Source organism: Hippocampus guttulatus, chromosome 7 (genome assembly GCF_054856545.1).
Source record: "Hippocampus guttulatus isolate MCC_2025c chromosome 7, RoL_Hgut_1.0, whole genome shotgun sequence".
NCBI classification, from domain to species: Eukaryota; Metazoa; Chordata; class Actinopteri; order Syngnathiformes; family Syngnathidae; genus Hippocampus; species Hippocampus guttulatus.
The window spans coordinates 13860879-13879064 of record NC_141267.1 but is presented as its reverse complement, the minus strand read 5'-3'; the positions used below and the strand labels follow the sequence as shown (position 1 = coordinate 13879064).

The 18186-nt window shown below is 42.6% G+C and overlaps 1 protein-coding gene across 2 annotated transcripts in view; it reads right to left on the bottom strand.

Moving 5' to 3' along the window:
• The window catches only part of faf1 (Fas (TNFRSF6) associated factor 1), a 55631-nt gene that overhangs the window by 16976 nt on the left and 20469 nt on the right, over positions 1–18186 (bottom strand). For both annotated transcript variants that reach the window (XM_086115539.1, XM_086115540.1), the window contains 7 exons: positions 11185–11280; positions 10859–10982; positions 10666–10729; positions 10478–10559; positions 5220–5374; positions 747–883; positions 473–561 (listed from right to left, as the gene is read on the bottom strand). In XM_086115539.1, the coding sequence (XP_085971665.1) occupies positions 473–561; positions 747–883; positions 5220–5374; positions 10478–10559; positions 10666–10729; positions 10859–10982; positions 11185–11280 (747 nt within the window). The remainder of the gene's footprint in view (positions 1–472; positions 562–746; positions 884–5219; positions 5375–10477; positions 10560–10665; positions 10730–10858; positions 10983–11184; positions 11281–18186) is intronic.

Sequence of the window (18186 nt, the reverse complement as noted above, 5' to 3'; positions counted from 1 at the left end):
AGTGACAAACCAGAACTGCAGTGTGTTTACGGTATGTGGAACGTTTTATTTATTTGCCCAGTGGACCATTTATTTGTCCACGTCATTGATGCGCCAAATTGCTCTATAACTCATCTCAACTAATATGTGATGTGGTTTAGGTCAAGACATTAATGTTCTTCCACCTTTCAACGATGCCTTTTATGAACCTGGATCTGTACAACGATTCATGTTTTAACAGAAAAGGGACTTCTCCATACTCTTCTCACAAATTTACAAGGTTCGAAATACACAAACTATACATTGGAAATGCTAAACTAGATCCCAATTGACAACATTCCAATGTTGAACCGCTGTGTGATGTAGCAGTAGAAATATGGCATAATGCCTCCCTGCCATTGAATTCGCCAGTAGGAGGCACATTTGAAAGGCTGCCGGGGGGGATTCACACAACATTCTAAGACCCGTACGTTTCCGGAGCAAGTGCCTTTACCTCATCTTTTATGTCCTCTTGTTGCTGTGCTGTGAAGATTTCCATTGCTCCCATTAACCTCATCATTAGCTCGTCCACTGTCGTATTGCCTGAGAGTTAAAATGTAGCCACAATCGGACATGTGATGAATCTCTTCAGAAATTTCAAGCAATGGAAAGAATGCAGAAACAAAAGAAAAAAAAACAAAACTAGAAACTGAAGTAGAGAAGAATGCATTGTGCCATGCCTTTAGAATCAATAGGGAGCATTTATTGAATGTGTACACAGCATTTACCTTGAATAACATTTAGAACTTCATTGGAGGTGCGTTTTCCCATGACAATAAGGAGTAAAGGGAACTGGTCTGTCTTATATGTGCGTATAGTCTGTGTCACCACACTGCCAAAATGTCTCGTGCACATGGTGAGTAGCCTGAAAGACAAATGAGAGTCAATGTATAATTTCCACATTATTCGCAAACATTTGTTTTGACAATCAACACAAATACATATACTGTATGCGAGGTAAATATATAAATACAAGCGTATAGTACAAACAAACGCAGACAAAAAAAAACATGGATATGATCAGTTCAGCATTGTGACCTCACATAATAGAGAAATGCACGCAACTGGAGGTATTAAGGACTTTCAAACCAATTCTACTTTTTCTTATTTCATCAGAGTGACGCGCTACCTCAATTGGGTGAATTAGTATGCCTTGCCTGACTTCCAGAATTGATAGGGTAAGAGAGGATTTCTTATTCCATTACAAAGAGGGAAGTTTTTAAATTAACATTTCAAGCGGGGAAAAGGGTAGCAGGCAGCCTCAGCCCGCCAAGCTCCCTCTAAATGTCATAATATTAATGAATTGCTATAGACTGAATGCAAATATAGATTACTTTTTTCCTCCCGCCTTTTAATAAGATCTACTTTAATAACTGGCTGATAAAATAGAGGGAAGTAATGGAATGGAGGGAGAGACAACGGGTCAGATGAGGGTGATGAAGTTGACAGACGCCATCTGGGAGGGGCTGCCGCTCTTGAAAACATGAAGGCAAACCAGAGAGTTACTTGCACGATTGTCAAATAGTGCAACACCACTAGCTTGCGGTAGTCCAAATTGCCCCCACGCATTGTGTAAATGTGGTTATAGACTAACGGATTGTTGAAAAAGGGGAAACAGTCCAAAAGATGGTCAAAAGAGAAGCATTTTTTTAAAGATAAATTGTGGATGGGATGTGATTGTTGAACTCCGAGTGACCCGCATTTAGTAATGAAGAAGCTGCGCACCCTAAATCCTACTGATCATTTTGCCCTGACACTTATCCCCGTAGAGACCACGGCCCAGGTAAACCATAACAATGACCTGTGGAGAAACTCTAACCTGTAATGAAAGACCAGTGAACAATAGACACTAACTTGAAGGGTAACCCAATCTAAACTCTCCCATCAAACACAAACAAAGCTGCTTTAGTCAGCCATCTCAAAGTCAAGATAGAGAAAAATCATGATGAAAATGCAGTAAGATGGTAACACAGTGTTTCTGGAAGTAACATACATGTAAGGGTACGCCCCAAGAAAGGTGAAAATGGAGGAAAATCAAGAGTTTGTCTCCTCTTTTGCAGCCATACTGTCCACACAGTCGCAGAGTGTGATTTTGTTGTTGTATTTTAGTCACTGACCTCAAGTTCTTCCACCCCAAGCACACCTAGCCAAGGGACTTCTCCATATTGAAAAACTGCCTTGCACACATATCTGGGTAAAATTGAAGTGAGCCTAATTCTTGATTCATTAACTTAATGATTAAAGTCAACCCCAACATTTTCTTTCCAATATGTTCGCTGTGCCCCCACTACTCAAAGCTTTGTAATTAGTATTACGTTTATGGAATATGACTGAGCCAGCAAAATCCACCCGTTTTTGTCCAACTCGGAGGGCGGCCATTTTGCCACTTACTCTCCACTGAAAATGACATCGTCGTTCCTCAGGGCTCAGGTAAAGACCAATTTGGGCACACCTGTTTTCTGAAGCCGAGCCATGATTGGTCGTTCCCTGAGCTGGCCAAAAGTTGGGTCGATTTTACTCTTTAACTCATATTCCACAAACTCAACATCAAACCAGAAAGCAGTCTTTCGACTGGATAGAATGTATTATTGTTTAAAAAAAAAAAAGGTTTTGGATTGCCTTCTCCTTTAAAGTGTGTCTCATACTGTCCATCTAGTGTGTGACTGAAGACATTAGAAAGTAGAGTTGCACCAAGTACCGGTAGCAGTGACGTATCATGAATTTTTTTCGGGGAGCAAAAATAAAGCGACACCGTCATTTCCAATACCGTTACTTTGCGAAAAAAATAGACAGTGAACGTGCTCCAGCTCTGTGTCTGTCTGGCAGATGGAATTATAAATACAGTTAGGTACTGTTGTAAAGCATAATATGTGTATGAACCTGTCGGGCGTTTGCTATCTTAAAACACGGTAACATATTTATAGTGTGTGTGTTTTTGTGTGTGCATGAATATATAACATTATTAGTAGTGGGGTTTTTTTTGTATTGTTTAAAGATAAAATATGTTTGCAAGTTATTTTTGCTGTGGAATCGTTTCAGTACAGGTAATTGAGCTATTTTATACAGGTACTGTATAGAAGCTGAAAATTTGCTACCGTGACAACAGCAGTATCAAGTCAAGCAATCTCACAGCTCATGTCAACATGAGCTCAGTTTCACTGAGCCACAATGACATGGTGAAGAATGTAGCCTAGACTGAATCAGACCAATGGGCTTTTAAGAGCTTCAGGGCAGGAGACACCTGCACTAAGCTAATGGGAGTTTAAGCCTTTGCTCTGTTGATAAATATGATTGACAGCTTCCAATTGGTCACACATCTTCGCCCCTCGCTGAACATCCAGACAACTAAAATAGTTAATGTTTCCCTGCAATGTCACCTTGCATTTCTTGCCATCAACTTGATGACTAAAATTTGACTAGACCAGTCATGTGCTTCATTGAGCAGTTGATGACTCAGGCTGGTACAGTAATAGGCAAACCTGCAGGGTATATTTCTGACAGCCACTTGTGCTGGAATCGCTATGAGAACTGGATGCTCTGACAGCTCTTCGTGTCAGAAGCACAGTGTTTCTGAAAGCAAACGGACACGTTTTGATTGGAAAGACAGCTTATTCTCCGTCTAGACAAGTTATGCTTTCAGGTGGAGGGACGTCAGGAGGAGAAGTCAAACAAGAGGAAGATATGTTGTGTTTATGAAGCTCTCAAAGGAAGGCAATAAACTGCCAAACAAATCTTGCGAGTGACTCACTTTGATGACCCCTTAAGGAGACAAGCCCAAAGTCATAACAACAACAACAACAACAGTTAAACCATTCATTCATATAGAGGTGAAAGTTCAAGTAGTCATTTTCAGGGACTCGAGATGAGCTTTACGTTTATGTTTTTCCCGTGCGAGGGAGTGGAAGAAAAATACTGCAAAGCAGCGACAGCAGTGAACTAAAAGATACAAATAGTATCTTCTTGATCAACTGGACGTGATCAATTTTTTGCCAAGGGTCAGGACACCGCAGCACAGTACATCAGGCTCATTTCTCAGAGGCGACTGTTAAACTGGCATCCACTCTGAGAAACGGCATTCATGCAGCTCGAGAGAATACAAAGTGAAGCAAGCCACATTCCAGTATCAGCAGGTTTGTCACACGCGCACATACACACATACATACACAGCCTAACAAGTGTGATTGACGCCAAACACCAGACACTCTGGATCAACCCGGGAGCGTGAGAATGCTGAGACGCCGTGTTTGTGAGAGTGGGCCAGCGTGCGTTTGTGCATGCATGCGTTAGCAGCGAAGCTGTGACTAGCTGTGTGCGATGAAAAGCTCCAGATGTTGCCTGCCTTTAATGTGTAATAAAAAGGCCCAGCTGGGGCAAAAAGCAAAGGAGGCCAATGGAAGAGAAAGGAGAGTGGAATGAAGGAAGGAGGGCATTTCCTTAAAAGAAATAATGGAGGGATGAGGTCAGGGTGCGAGTCTTTCTTAAACGGTTCCTACCAGAGGGCAGGCTTAACTCGGGGGGGTTCTCGGGAGTGGGAAAACACTCGGGTAGTGGGGGTATTCAAAATTAAAATTAGGAAGGAGGAATGGGGAATGAGAAAATAATGCAGGTCCACCTGCATCACCTTCTGGACGAGACTTAATTGCCAGAGGAAATACTGTAATGTGAATTCCGTTTAGCTGTTTTAAAATGTTTTAATATTTCTGTCATATACATGTTAATAAATGTGTGTATGTAATTAATGATTACTTAAATTTGAGTATTATTCATTTGGATAGCTCATTTTGAATTGTTGACATCTTGCATGAATGCTAAGCTTCAAAGTCCTGTTTGACATTTTCCCTGAACATTTAGTTTGTACCACTTAGGGTATGTATCGCAGTAAAAATATTAATGTCCTGTACAAGAACTAATACAAAGAATGAAAGGCAACTGTTTGAGTGGGGCCCAATCAGTTAGCCTGGGTTCAGTTCAGCCTCTCATCCGAAAAAATAGACAAAACACCTCCCAAATCATTAACTACAAGTCAGTATTAATTCAAGCAGTGGACTCCACTAGGCTGTTAGCATGGAGCATATTGATTAAACATCAAAAATGTGACACCTTATATGGTTTGAAAGATCATTTGAACAAATCAAAGCCATATTCCCGAACATCAACCGGCGGTAAAAGGCCTCGTGCAGTCATCGTGCTGACTTAGCTACCTGGCTTTGTTAGCTTCTTTAGTGACGTCCCAGGCCCATGTGATGAAGTTCTGGCTCAGGTAGGAGACAATGGAGTCGGCGCACATCATTTGGGAACAGAAGACATTACTGAGGACACTGTCGTCATTGTGGAGGTAGATGGCCAGCAGCTTTCTCTGCAAAGAAGACAATTTGTTCAAGAATTCTTCACATGAATTGACCGGTCGTAAAGTTTGAGCGGCATAACCACTGATTGGCCAGAGGGTGAAGAGACTGCGTGGCTTCTATTGGGAAAGACAAAGCCACCACTGGCAAATACAACATGCAATCAAGTGGAGAGCGGTGTAAATAAAATCTCTCTGGAGTCATCAGAAATATGGAGAAAACAAAACAGACAGATCACTCTATTTATTTTACACCAAATGCCAACAGCCTACTCAGGTTAGTAGTGGCAGGGGCAGACAATATTGACGAAGCTCTAAATCCAAAGATATTGACACCATGGTATAAGCCCAGCATTCTCCCCGCTGACTATCTAATTAAAAAACAAACATACCCACAAGTAGAATAAGGTTCTAAAGGACAATGTTGGAAATAATGCTCTCTAAATTACATGTCACTTCTCTTGCAATGAGAAGAACAAACAGAAAAACTCTTGGTTCATTTTTTTTTTCTCCAAACAGGGTGCATCAGAAGGTCCCTTTCTCAGGAGTCGTAATCTAGGCTACATACAACAAAAAGAAGAAAAAAATCTACACAGGGTGTTAAATGTGAGAGAGAGTGAAAGACCAAGTTGTGCTATACTGTGGCCTCTGTAGAATAGGAATGGGAGCGCACTGCTGTGTTTGCTCAACGATTAGAGCTTTAGAATAATCTCCAGGGCTCCTAGAGAGAAGGAGCCGGGGACTCATTCATCGGACCGATTCAACGGCCTGAAAAGATTAAACACTCACGCTGAGAAGACAAGCAAATTCAGTCTTGAGTGAGGAATGAGTAAGAGGGGAGGGTGGACTTTTACAACATGAAGGGTGGGGGGGGGGGCACAACAACCCGATACACGCTCAAACGCTGTCATCCCAACACATGCACAAAACCAAACTCTGTTGCACCCATCGGCGAAGTACTCACATTTGCACACATGCATGCTCAATTAGCGCAAGTGCAAAGACTAATCAAAGTGGTCATTTGGGCTGAACTGAACTCCTTCATCTTGGTTAAACTGTCCGTACCCCTCTGTTCTCCTGCCGCTTTCAAGTTGGATCTTTTGTATTGCCTGTCTTAGCAGGGAGGAGCAAATCCCTGTTCAGCTAAATTACTAGGTCCAACCTGAGTTAGAGAGTGACCCCATAGCCTTTCTTCACACCTGCTCACCTAAATCTGAGCTCGCTTGTGTGTGTGTGTGTGTGTGTGTGCGCGCGCGCGCGTGTGTGTGCGTGTGTGTGTGTGTGTGTGTGTGTGTGTGTGTGTGTGTGTGACTTATCCACAACATAGGCAATCAATGTTCCACTTCGTTTGGATATTGATAGTAACTGAGCTGTTGACATTTGGTATGAAGTCCATCATTTGTTTAAATTTTAAAAAATTGTGAAATAACTTCAGATGAAACTATATCTATCCATCCATCCAATCCATGTTGTGTTATATTATATTGTAATACTTCTACAACAGGGTAAAAAAAAATCCATTATACATAATACATTTCCAAAATTGTTTCCCAACAAACCCAACGGTGAGTTGATGTATTCTACAAAGAAAATTACAACATAATGGTCAGTACTACTATGTTTTAAAGGAAGTGACTTACCGAATGCAGTAATTGAATATTAAGTTAGACATACGTGTGTGTGTTTCAATAGCTGCCTTAAAAATTAACCTGTCAACTGCATTAAAACATGCTGTACTTTATGACCTTCTGACCGGGAAAGGGGAAAATTAAATCAATATTACAACTGTTGGACAAGCTATGACATGGCCGACAATTTCTGAAAAATAACATGAGGTAGTGATAACAGGTGGCCATTACATATCTAACAGCGCAGGCTGGATTGGATTATCCTGCTAATACCACTGACACTTGCCAGACACTAAAATATATATAGGGATAAATCATCCCCTATCATGTGGCAAGAACAGCAGCTTTTTAAAAATGTGGATGGTGTATAAATGGCAACAGATAAGAATCAGGTGTTTGGCATGTTTTTAGGAGTGTCTAATAACTTTTTAACCAACTGTCAGCACTTGATGCTGTATTTTTAAAGAACACTCGGGGACATGGGGAGTAAAACGAAGAACCATGTGGGATGCCAGAGAAGACCAGATAGTGATTGTAATACATACGGCCGCATCATCTGGAAAGGCAAACGCTTCAAGAGATCAAATGACTGATCTAATGACCTTGCAGACACTGTGGGAAAACACAGTGGAGATCAATGACCAGCCACACAGGAGGCTTGGTCAAAACATCTTAGGTCGTACAAACGGAAACATCGTCAACTTTTAATCTCTAAATCTCCGACTAATCTGACCGGTTTTGGATTCCATGCTTAGAAGATGGCTTCTTTAAAACGTCTTTGTGGCTAATGAATAAAAAGTAGCGTGATACCTATTTATTACTCAGTGTCTTGTGACTCTTTCAAGTTCACGTCCTGAATCAAGACAGAGTAGCTCGTGATTCAGAGCACTACATCTTCATTCATATGCACCCATCAAGATGCCAGATGCCATCTTGGTTGTGCTCTTTTCTCTTGACTCTGAAAGGCTATTGCCGGATTCTAAAACGGATACTTGGCAGAGATAAATCCCTGAATTCCCCACTCCAGCAAGCTATGAATTTTGATGTGTCTTTGTGTGTGGCAGACAGCGGAGGAGTGGCGAGCAGAGGCGAGAGGGGTTAGAATGATTAACCGCTGCGTTGATGTGGATTTAGCGGGGATGGTGGTTAGCAATGGGTGGCCTCTCTCTCTCTGTTCACTCTGACTAACCGCTGATCCCCATGAGGGCTCGGCTCAGCTCAGCTCCGCGGCCCAAAAGCATTTTCATTAAGGATGGATTGAGTGCATCTCAACAGCCGTGCGCCTCCGTCAAACGCACAACTTCAGATACACTTCATCAAATCTAGTGTTTTGCTTAGTGATTAGCCTCTCCCAGAGTGCCACTGATTCCTCTCGTGATGAACCCATTGTGTATTTCCAGTTCAGCTCATTCCCATAATGAAGGAAGTTCTTTCTGAGACTAGGACTCAAAAACAAGGTGGCTTTTCAAATGGAGGCAGAAACCTAGGGACGGTCGGACGGATGGCACAAGTGGCGATACAATCATGCGCATATGGAAGCAAACTGCCAAACAACAGTTTTGTGGCCTCGGATGGTTGCGACAAAACAGGACAAACAAAGAGGAGCTCAAAAAGCTTCTGTTTTCTTCCAAAATTCTTTGCACATATCCATCTTCTCCAAAGCCACTCTAACCACAGCACAGTTGGCGGGCTAATTCAAGCTTCCCCCGGACTAAAACAAAACAAAAAAAAAACTGTGAAAATGGTTTTGAACCCCGTGTGGGTGTGAGTGCAGTACAGAGAGGGTGAACACTAGGGAGAAGGCGGCCATATTGCACCGGCTTAGGAGAAGGGATCAGCCGAGAAGCAGATGAAATGCTAAGATTCTCACCCCCCCCCCCCCATCTCAATCCTCCACTGTCACCATATTTACTTCTGTCCTCTCTGACTGATTGCTCTTTCTGCCCACCTCACCGTTGTGCTTTTCGGGCCATCCCTTGTTCGCTTGCTGTGTACCGGGTGATCTGAACTCCCTTAACATCTTGCTGTGTCCTCACAGTCTAATGAGAGTGTAATCCACAGAAAAGCTGTCAGTTGATACGTGCTTCCTTGGAAGGACAAAAGCCGAAAAACACAAGGGGGGGGGGGGGGAGTGGACATCTATAAATAAACCTCCGCAGCCAGGGTGAACATTGGATGGCTTTTGGTGAAATTCGAATCTGCGTGGCAACAGAGCTTTGGCCTCACAACATGATACAGGCTGGCGGATAAGAGTGAATACTGTATTGTGAAACTTCGAATTAAATGAATCCCATCATATTTGTCAGAAGGCTTGTCCTTCCTTGTTTGCCAAATGATGTCATGTCCTAAAGTATTCTGAATTACTTTGCAAGTTGGCCACAGATTGTGTGGTGTCTTGTATGCCTGTTTTTCACAATAAAATACAGCAGTGCTCGGGACTTCACTGGAATGAGATTTAAATCGGGCAAATTTTTCCGTCTACACACACATGGATGGTCTCCTGAGGGATCTCCTCCACCAACTACTGGACAGTCTGCGGTACAATGTAGCGTTGGTGGATGGAGCGAGACATGATGTCTCAGATGTGCGCAATTGGATTCAGGTCTGGGGAACGGGCAGGCCAGCCCATAGCATCAATGCCTTCTTCTTGCATGAAGCCGAGCATAGTCTTGCATTAGGAGGAACCCAGGGCCAAATGCACTAGCATATGGTTTCATAAGGGGTCTGAGGATCCATCTTGGTACCTAATGGCAGTCAGGCTACCTCTGGCAAGCACATGGAGGGCTGTGCGGCCCCCCCAAAGAAAAGCCATGCCACACCAATACAGACCCACTGCCAAACCTATCATGCTGGAGTATATTGCAGGTAGCAGAGCGTTCTCCGCGGCGTCTCCAGACTATCATGTGCTCAGTGTGAACCTGCTTTCATCTGTAAAGAGCACAGAGCGCCAGTGGCGAATTTGCCAATCTTAGTATTCTCTGGCAAATGCCAAACATCCCGCATGGTGTTGGGCTGCAAGCCCAACCCACACATGTGGACGTCCGGCCCTCATACGTCCCTCATGGAGCCTGTTTCTGACCGTTTGAGCAGAAACATGCACATTTGTGACCCGGTGGAGGTCAATTTGCAGGGATCTGGCAATGCTCCTCCTCTTTCCTCCTTGAACAAAGGCGGTCCTGCTGGGTTGTTGCCCTCCCATGCCCTTCCACGTCTCCTGACGTTGGTTGATCCCCTGTCTCCTAATAGTGCCTCCATGCTGTGGACACTACGCTGACAGATAGAGCAAACCTTGTGCCACAGCTCGCATTGATGTGCCGTACTGGGTGAGCTGCACTACCTGAACCACTTGTGCGGGTCGTAGACTCCGTCTCATGTTATCACGAAGGCGAAAGCACCGGCAGCATTCAAGAGTGACCCAAACATCAGCCAGAAAGTGTAAGAACTGAGAAATTGTCTGAATGTTACTGAAAACAGTTCGCTGACTTACTTCTCTGGCTTTGCCATAGAATGACTCTTGAGACGCTGCCTCCAAAGACCCAATGAAGAACATTGGGTGGTTTTCTCCATACCTGCAGGAAACACACACATAGTATATAAACAGATTGTTACATGTTAACAGTCTATGGCTTTCTACTACATTGGGTTCATATGGCAAACAGACGTTGCTGAGCTCACCTTGAAGAAAATTCAGCAGTAAAGTGCAGTAAGGCATCACCTTCGTTCTCACTATTCTCTGGCACTGCACGGGCAAAATTAATTACACGATCAGCCTGAGGATGTGCTAGCAGAGCTTCAGCACAATAGCTCAAACTGGCATTAGGAACAACAGCATTCTCTTGAAACTGTGTAACAACGGTCCTGCACATACTCATAGGCGTTTTCCGACAGCCGGAGGCGCCCGTTCCGAACATCTCTGAATCATCCACTCCAAACTCTGATGCGTCCTCAAAATCGTCCCCCTCGCTGTCGCTGATCATGTGGACATCTGTGCTCTGTGAATGTAAATGGCTCATTTTAACAAATGTCAATAAGAGACGTGATCTCTTTAGCATGTTTTTTCAGTTTTGTGTATATACACACAGGACAAAGGAGGAACATAACAAAAAGCACAACTGTGTGTGTGTGTGTGTGTGTGTGTGTGTGTGTGTGTGTGTGTGTGTGTGTGTGTGTGTGTGTGTGTGTAAATCTAAATACCTCTTCTGTGGGTTCTTGGGCATTGGCTGGTGAGGACCTTCGACAAACAGTGAGGTGATGGCAGGGATAGGTGATGCCAGAGGCAGCAAGCGTTGTCTGAGACGGGAAATAAAAAGCCATTCATTGACACCTTAAAATAGACCTCGCAAAGTTCGGACCGTGGGCCACATCCGCCTAAAGTCAAAATAAAGCCAAATATACAGTATGAGGTACTGTATTTTGAAAGCAGCACTTTAATTTTTAGTGCACAGGTGCGGGAGCTGTATACGAGCTAGCGCAGCGACTTGTGTCTTTAGTGTTGCTAATTTAACATTGTTGTTACAACATCCGACTTCTGCCGACCCCTCTAGTGCCTTTTCTTGAAGAAGAAAAAAATTAGGAACTTGCAACAACGCCAACAGTGGTGCTCATGTAAGCAACTTTCTTACATAATGCATCATGGAGGGAAGAAGGGGATTTGGACAGGCAATTATTTCCCTTGCCATTAGTGCTCATAATGTTTGCAACGTTTAAAAATGTAGAAATAAAATTATGCATGCTGTAGACATGTTTTTGGTGATGTTGATTAAATGCTTGACATTTGTACGTGCTTTAAAATTGTATGTGCCAATTTAGTATGTACTGGTATATTCGTATTATACGAATATGTTAAATTTAATATGGAACACAAAATAGGTTAGCACAATCATTCCAATTTCTCACATGGCCCCTTTGGAAAATGAATTGCCCACCTCAGACTTAGACCTTATGTGATTATTGATATAACAAGTAATTCATTGTAAATAAAGAGGAGATGGTAGCTCATTCTTAAGAACGTGGTGATGATCATTTTTGTAATTTTTGCTCAAATTTGAGGGAAGGATCAAAAGTAGAAGCAGCACGTCCGCAAAAACCTCTCCATATGAGGAACGAAAGATCAGAAAAACCGGAACCCTTTTTCATGAAATGACAGTGACATTGAAAATTACAAAATAATGAGCAGCCAAATCCTAAGTCCGGACTGAAAATGTCAGAATGCAGTAGGGACTCATTACAAATGGTATCTGCAGGCTTTCGCCCAAGGGACATCAACAATATGAGCTATACAAAGCAGAGTGAAACCAAAGACACCTGCTTTTAAAAAGCGATGTGATCGGAGATTAATTGCCATCATATAACAATGTGGGGACACAACAGAAAGAAAAAAAAAAGAAATCGGGTCAATATTTCCTCAACAAGATAACATCTTAATTGCCGTCAACAAAACCCATTAAAAGCATGACTGGCAGTGCTATCTTGCCATCTCCTGCAACCTGAATGATACCATTGTCCGAACGATACAACACTATATTCACTGACATGTGCTAATTGTGCAAGAGAAAGTGAATACAGAAGGCCCAGATGCAGACTCTTTTTCTGGGAGAGTGAACTTCTAAGAAACAGGACTGAGTCAGGGCATGCAGGCTGGGGGCAGTGGGAGAACAGAGGCAGAGGAGTTGCTCGTCCCCTGCAGAGGTGCTGTGATCTGTTCGGACACACAAAGAGCAGCTGGACGTGGTTGAATCAGGACACGATTACATGCAACGCCAATTGAGTCTGAAAAGGCCTGCACAGACAGCAGGGAGTGTGTGCGGTGTTTCTCTTAAAAAGAGAGTGGTTCTTCATGCAGGTCTACACTTCTATGGCAAAATAGAACACAATGACCACTCAAGCGTGTCAGCTACATTAAACCATCGGTCTGTTTTGCGGTGTACTCGACAAGATTAAAAAGACATTTTGATACAATTCCAAGGTAAACTACACCATCTTCGGACAACTCTCAAAGCAGAGTTTATAGTCCCCGAAAATGTTGGGCGAAGAAAGCTGGTAACAGTATAGAGCTCTTTAAAAAAACAGTTACAGCGATTAGCATGTTAAACTATATAAACCAGAAATTTGATTGCAGTTAAATACACTTTCATTTAAGTTCCATGTCAAAAGTGCACAACAAAACATAACCTAACTCCATTTATCATTAAAACCATCATCATTTAAGAACAGTTGACTGTCGATCATATTTAATAGTTCCTTCTGGACAGGGCGTGTTAGGAGAATGAAAATGCCAAAGTTGAAAATGAAAAGAAAGCCGAAATCCCTATTAAACCCTCGGTAATGCCGAATGTGATTGCCACTCAAGATTGCTTTACTGTGCTTGACGTATGAAAAATACACTTTTGAGTAAGGTCAAGAGGAGATGAAGTTGGTTCACAAACGAGTACCCCCAAAACTTCTCAACAACGAAAATAACTCCCATTTACTGTGTGTTTGGTGTTTAAAAAAAAAAAAAAAAAAGATTGTGTTTCTTGCGTATCACCAATTTGTAGTGAGTGTACTTGAGTGAAAGAATCACACAGCAGGAACACCAACGAAGAACACTTAACTGGATTGGCTCATATTTGCTCATGTAACTAAACTCCACCTTGGTTAGCACTCTGGGCCGAGGCATGAAATAAATGTGCAATTCATATTTCTCAATGCCTAAAGTGATGGAAAAGGATTTGTCATAGTTAAGTGTATGAAGGGTTTCATGACAAAAAAAAAAGGACAAAATAAACAGGGCCACGAGTCTGAGTGGAGAGGTGAACTACAAGTGGGGGCAAGAGATGATTGTAGGTGTTGAGACAGACAAACGCATAAAGAGGCCGAGTCTGAAGGACATGAGGAGAAGGGCAAGACTCAGGCGACTATTCTGCCTAGTTCCCCCCTCGAGTGGCAATCAAATATGAGAATCTTAAGAGCGGCCATTGAGGGGATCTCCGTAAACCCTTTATCACACTGCTCACAATGAGGGGCTTTGGTTTGAGTGCCTCATAAGTGTATAAATAAAGTTGATCACGTCCCCTGTTAAAAACTGCCTGCAGGCTTTGGGGGCTGACATGGATGCAAAATTTGGAGTGGAGAGCCTCTCAATCCCCTTCCTCGCTTTGACCCCATGACTTCTCCCGATGTTGAGGTACACAAGTGCAGCTTGAAGGCTCAGTGGTAAAATGTGGAAACAAGGCTGAAGCGCCGCAGGGCATGAGAGGATGGGGTGACGAGGTTAACCCCCCCCATGCCCACCCCACAAATTGGCCTCTCCCACATCTCCTCACAAAAGGACCTGGCTCCTCTTTTTTGGATTCTTTTAATTAACACTTGCATTGAGGGTCCAAGCATTCAGTGGCCGAGACAGGAAAAAAATGTTCTCTCTCTCTCTCTCTCTCTCTCTCCCTCTCTCTCTCTCTCTCCCTCTCTCTCCCCCACCCCTCGCTCCAGTCGTCTATTACCTCTCTCTCCTTGCACTTTTTTCCCACCTTTCTTTTTGTTCCTTCGTTCTTTCTGTTTCATTTTTTTTTCTTGCGTACACAGTGTTTGGAGTAGGTAGCTTGGAAGTTATAAGATAATGGCTGCTGACAGCTGTGCTGATGGTAGTTCCACCTTATTCTGCTATTTCTTTGATGGGACGAGTAAAGAACGGGGGTGGGGCATTACGAAATGTCATTTTTGAAGTGGATGAAACTGATGAGATGCGGGTCACAAGTTCTATGGTTGACGTGTTGCCTCTATTTTGCCTTTAAAACTACTTCTAACATAGTGAAAAATCATTTGAGTACATGGAAAAGGGCCTTTTAATGAGGGAAGAAAAAAAATGGAAAATGCAACAGACGGAACTTGAATCTGAATGTCACCTGAAAGCAGCGATCGAATGAGGGAGGGGTCTCCTGAGCTTAGAGCTCAGCTGTGTTGCTATGGAAACCAAAGCCCCTCTCACCACCTCCAAACAATAAAACTATGATTTCATAGGCCACAGTCAGGTAGAGGAGGATTCTGTTAATGCCAGCTGGGAAATGGAGAGAGTGGCTGGCCTACAAGGCGAGGCATCTCTCGGGCTCTGCAGCATTAATACATTAGCAAACACCATGAAACACTACATAAATGTCAGCAATTACAGGACTGCCGGAAGGATGTGTTGCAGAGGGGGTTGAGGGCTTGAGAGGATGAGAAGTAATAAAAGGATCCTGTCAATCACCCCTACAGGTATCGAGGAAGCGCTGCCAATCATAGTGACTCATGTGGCCCACATGGAAAGTTTCCACCAGGTAACTGGAGCAGGAAAGCACATACAATAACAGAGCAAACTGAATAAACTGGTGTCCAGTGATATATGAGCATTATATATCCTAATCCAATTTCAAGGTTCCTTAGAACCTTGAATAACTTGGGAGAACAATAAACAATGAAACACATTGAGTAGACAGTACCAAGGTGACGCAACACTTTACAACCTAGTTCCTCCAAAATGTGAGAGTTTCTCTCTGACAAACTAATTTCCTGGACTTAGACAATACATGACACAATTACATGCACACAAGCATGGCTCCAGAGCCTCTTTCTTTCCCCAGAAGAACAACTAAGTGAGAAAAAGGGGTGTATATCCCGATGAATCAAGCAGGAGCATTGAAATTACTGATTTAAAACATGCAACTGATTTAATCTACCTGCTGTGATTAAATTTTTTTTTTATTAGATCACACTTTAGTAAAAACTCCAAATTCTGAATGTGGCACAATTTCGGTTTTAACCAAAATTCCCTGCAAAAACATCTCAAAAGGGCGGGGGATCAAGAGCTCAAAACATTATACATGACGTCACACAAGCTGTCAGCAAGTCTTAAATGCTGGAATGACTTCCAGCAATACCAATAAGTGACTTATAGCTTCCTGTTCCCTCTCAATTACACGCACATCATTATCAAGGAGTGAGACTTTTTATTACATTTTAGTTTTATTCCGTTGCACTACAGTAGTTAACTTCATTTTTAAAGGTATAACTTGATTTACAAGTTAGTTCACAAGCTCATGTCTCAATTTAGCCTACTCTTATCAAATCACTGCTTTTATAAAATGTAATTAAGCTAACAGTCACACCCACTGAAGTACATAATGTGTTGTGTACCTTTAAGAGGCGGGGCCTATTGAGTGACATCAGAAAACTGCATTCTGTCGAGAAGGCCATTGATCAAGGGGCTCTCTCAGGGTTAACATCTGCCCCATGCAACTGTTTTGCCTCATTCAATAAACGGCAGAAAGTGAATCGCGGCTGTGGCTTTCCACATCGTCACTCGCAACGACGTATGTAACGCTTGCTCGTAACTCAAATTTCGAGGGAATCAAAAGTCAATGTATGACATTTCGGATTGTTCCTTAAAATACTGCCTTTATATGGGGATTAATATAATTCAAGTGTGGAATAAATGAATGCACTTAATATGATTTCCTAAGATTTCACTTTGAATTTAGCACAAGTCAACCAGAATCACAAAGAGTAGTGCGTAAACTTTGCGAGTTTCTGCTTTACTTGTCAGTTGAGGTTACAGACACGGATCCGTTGTACAAATGGATTGGTGTTCGATATTCAACCCTCGACACAGTGTGTAATACGAATAATTGCAAAAACAAACACACACCAATGTAAATTCAAGCAGATAAACACAGTATTATAACACAATTAAGGAGAGGAAGTAAACTCAAGTGGTAATCGATTCCAATGAAGGTGAACTGGTGTGTGCAGTGAAACGTAATCTGGGGCCTCTGGGCTGCCATGTTTATTGGCCCAAACCCCGAGAGATGAGACTGGGCTAATGAGCTAGACACTAACACTGGCTCCCTACCCACCTGCTTGGCCAGCCAAGTCCCAGGCTTTCGCTATTAATACCGTCAGACGTTTCAATAAGGGGACTGAGGCTGAAGCAGAGGCCATTATTACACTTCTTTCTCTCTGCTTTTTAATATCGCCTCATCCAGGTGGCGAACAGGCCTGAGATGCCTCGATAGGTTGCAATGGCCATCATATCCAAAACCACCAGAGGTGAGCTACTACTGATGGAGACGAAATAGACTAACCCCCACTGCATAATATATCTTGTCTCATGATAAAAGACAGCAAAATGTCCTTACTTATTCAACAAAAACAAATCATTGTGTTTTTGTACAAACAAGGGCTGTGTCAAATGAAAAGAAGCGTCTGACTTTCAGTGGTTAATTCTCTTTTTTTAATTTATTATTACCTTTGTCAGATTAAAAAAAAAATTGTTCATTAAAATAAAGCACCGTACCTAAAATCTCAGCACGGTATTGTATACACACACAATTTCCTTAAAGACACAACCTTAAATCTAAACTGAAACTGTAGTCCGTTAAATTGCCCTTGTGAATGCAGCTCCAGGTTTAATAAATAATAATATCAAACATCTAAAAGATCACATAGATCTAAAAGGAAAATATTAGCTCAGGGTGAACCTAAGAATATATGAACAGTGGCTCCACAGTGTAGCATCCCTTAAAATTAGCATGGGAACACATACGCTGTCAAAGATGGGGTGACACAAAAGGGGTCAGAGGTTCCTCGAGGTTCTACTTCTGATCAGCTTGACTGTGTGGAGGATGAATGGCCGGGACGAGCGACCTCGGGATGAGTGAGGTCAGTGGGACTCAATGATGTGAGCTATAATGTCCACAGAACGAGGGCACAGGATGGGAGCGGTCTTTGACATCTTAATTAGCTTCTGACAGATGGCTTTGGCATGGCACAGTTACGATGCATTTTCCAAGTATTAGGATGCCACTGCGGTAAACTACGGACTGCGATCTATAATACCACTTACTTCAGACCACAGTCTTAGATTCAAGCACTAGTAGAGAGCATGCTGTACAGGTAAATACTGTATATTGCTGAGTTGGGCCGAAACCTCTTAAATCAAAATTATTTTTCCAGAAATCTACGCGTGTGGTGTTATTTCAAATTACTGATCAGTCTAAAGCAGTGATTCTTAACCTGGGTTCATTCGAACCCTTGGGGTTCGGTGAATCTGTCTCAGGCGTTCGACGGAGCCTCTGCCTTGGAGGTTAAGACACACCAGACTCAACATGTCAATTAGTTATGACACAATCGCTTGGCCATCGCTGGCTGCAGATGATCACATTACATTTCTTGTCCAATCAGTGC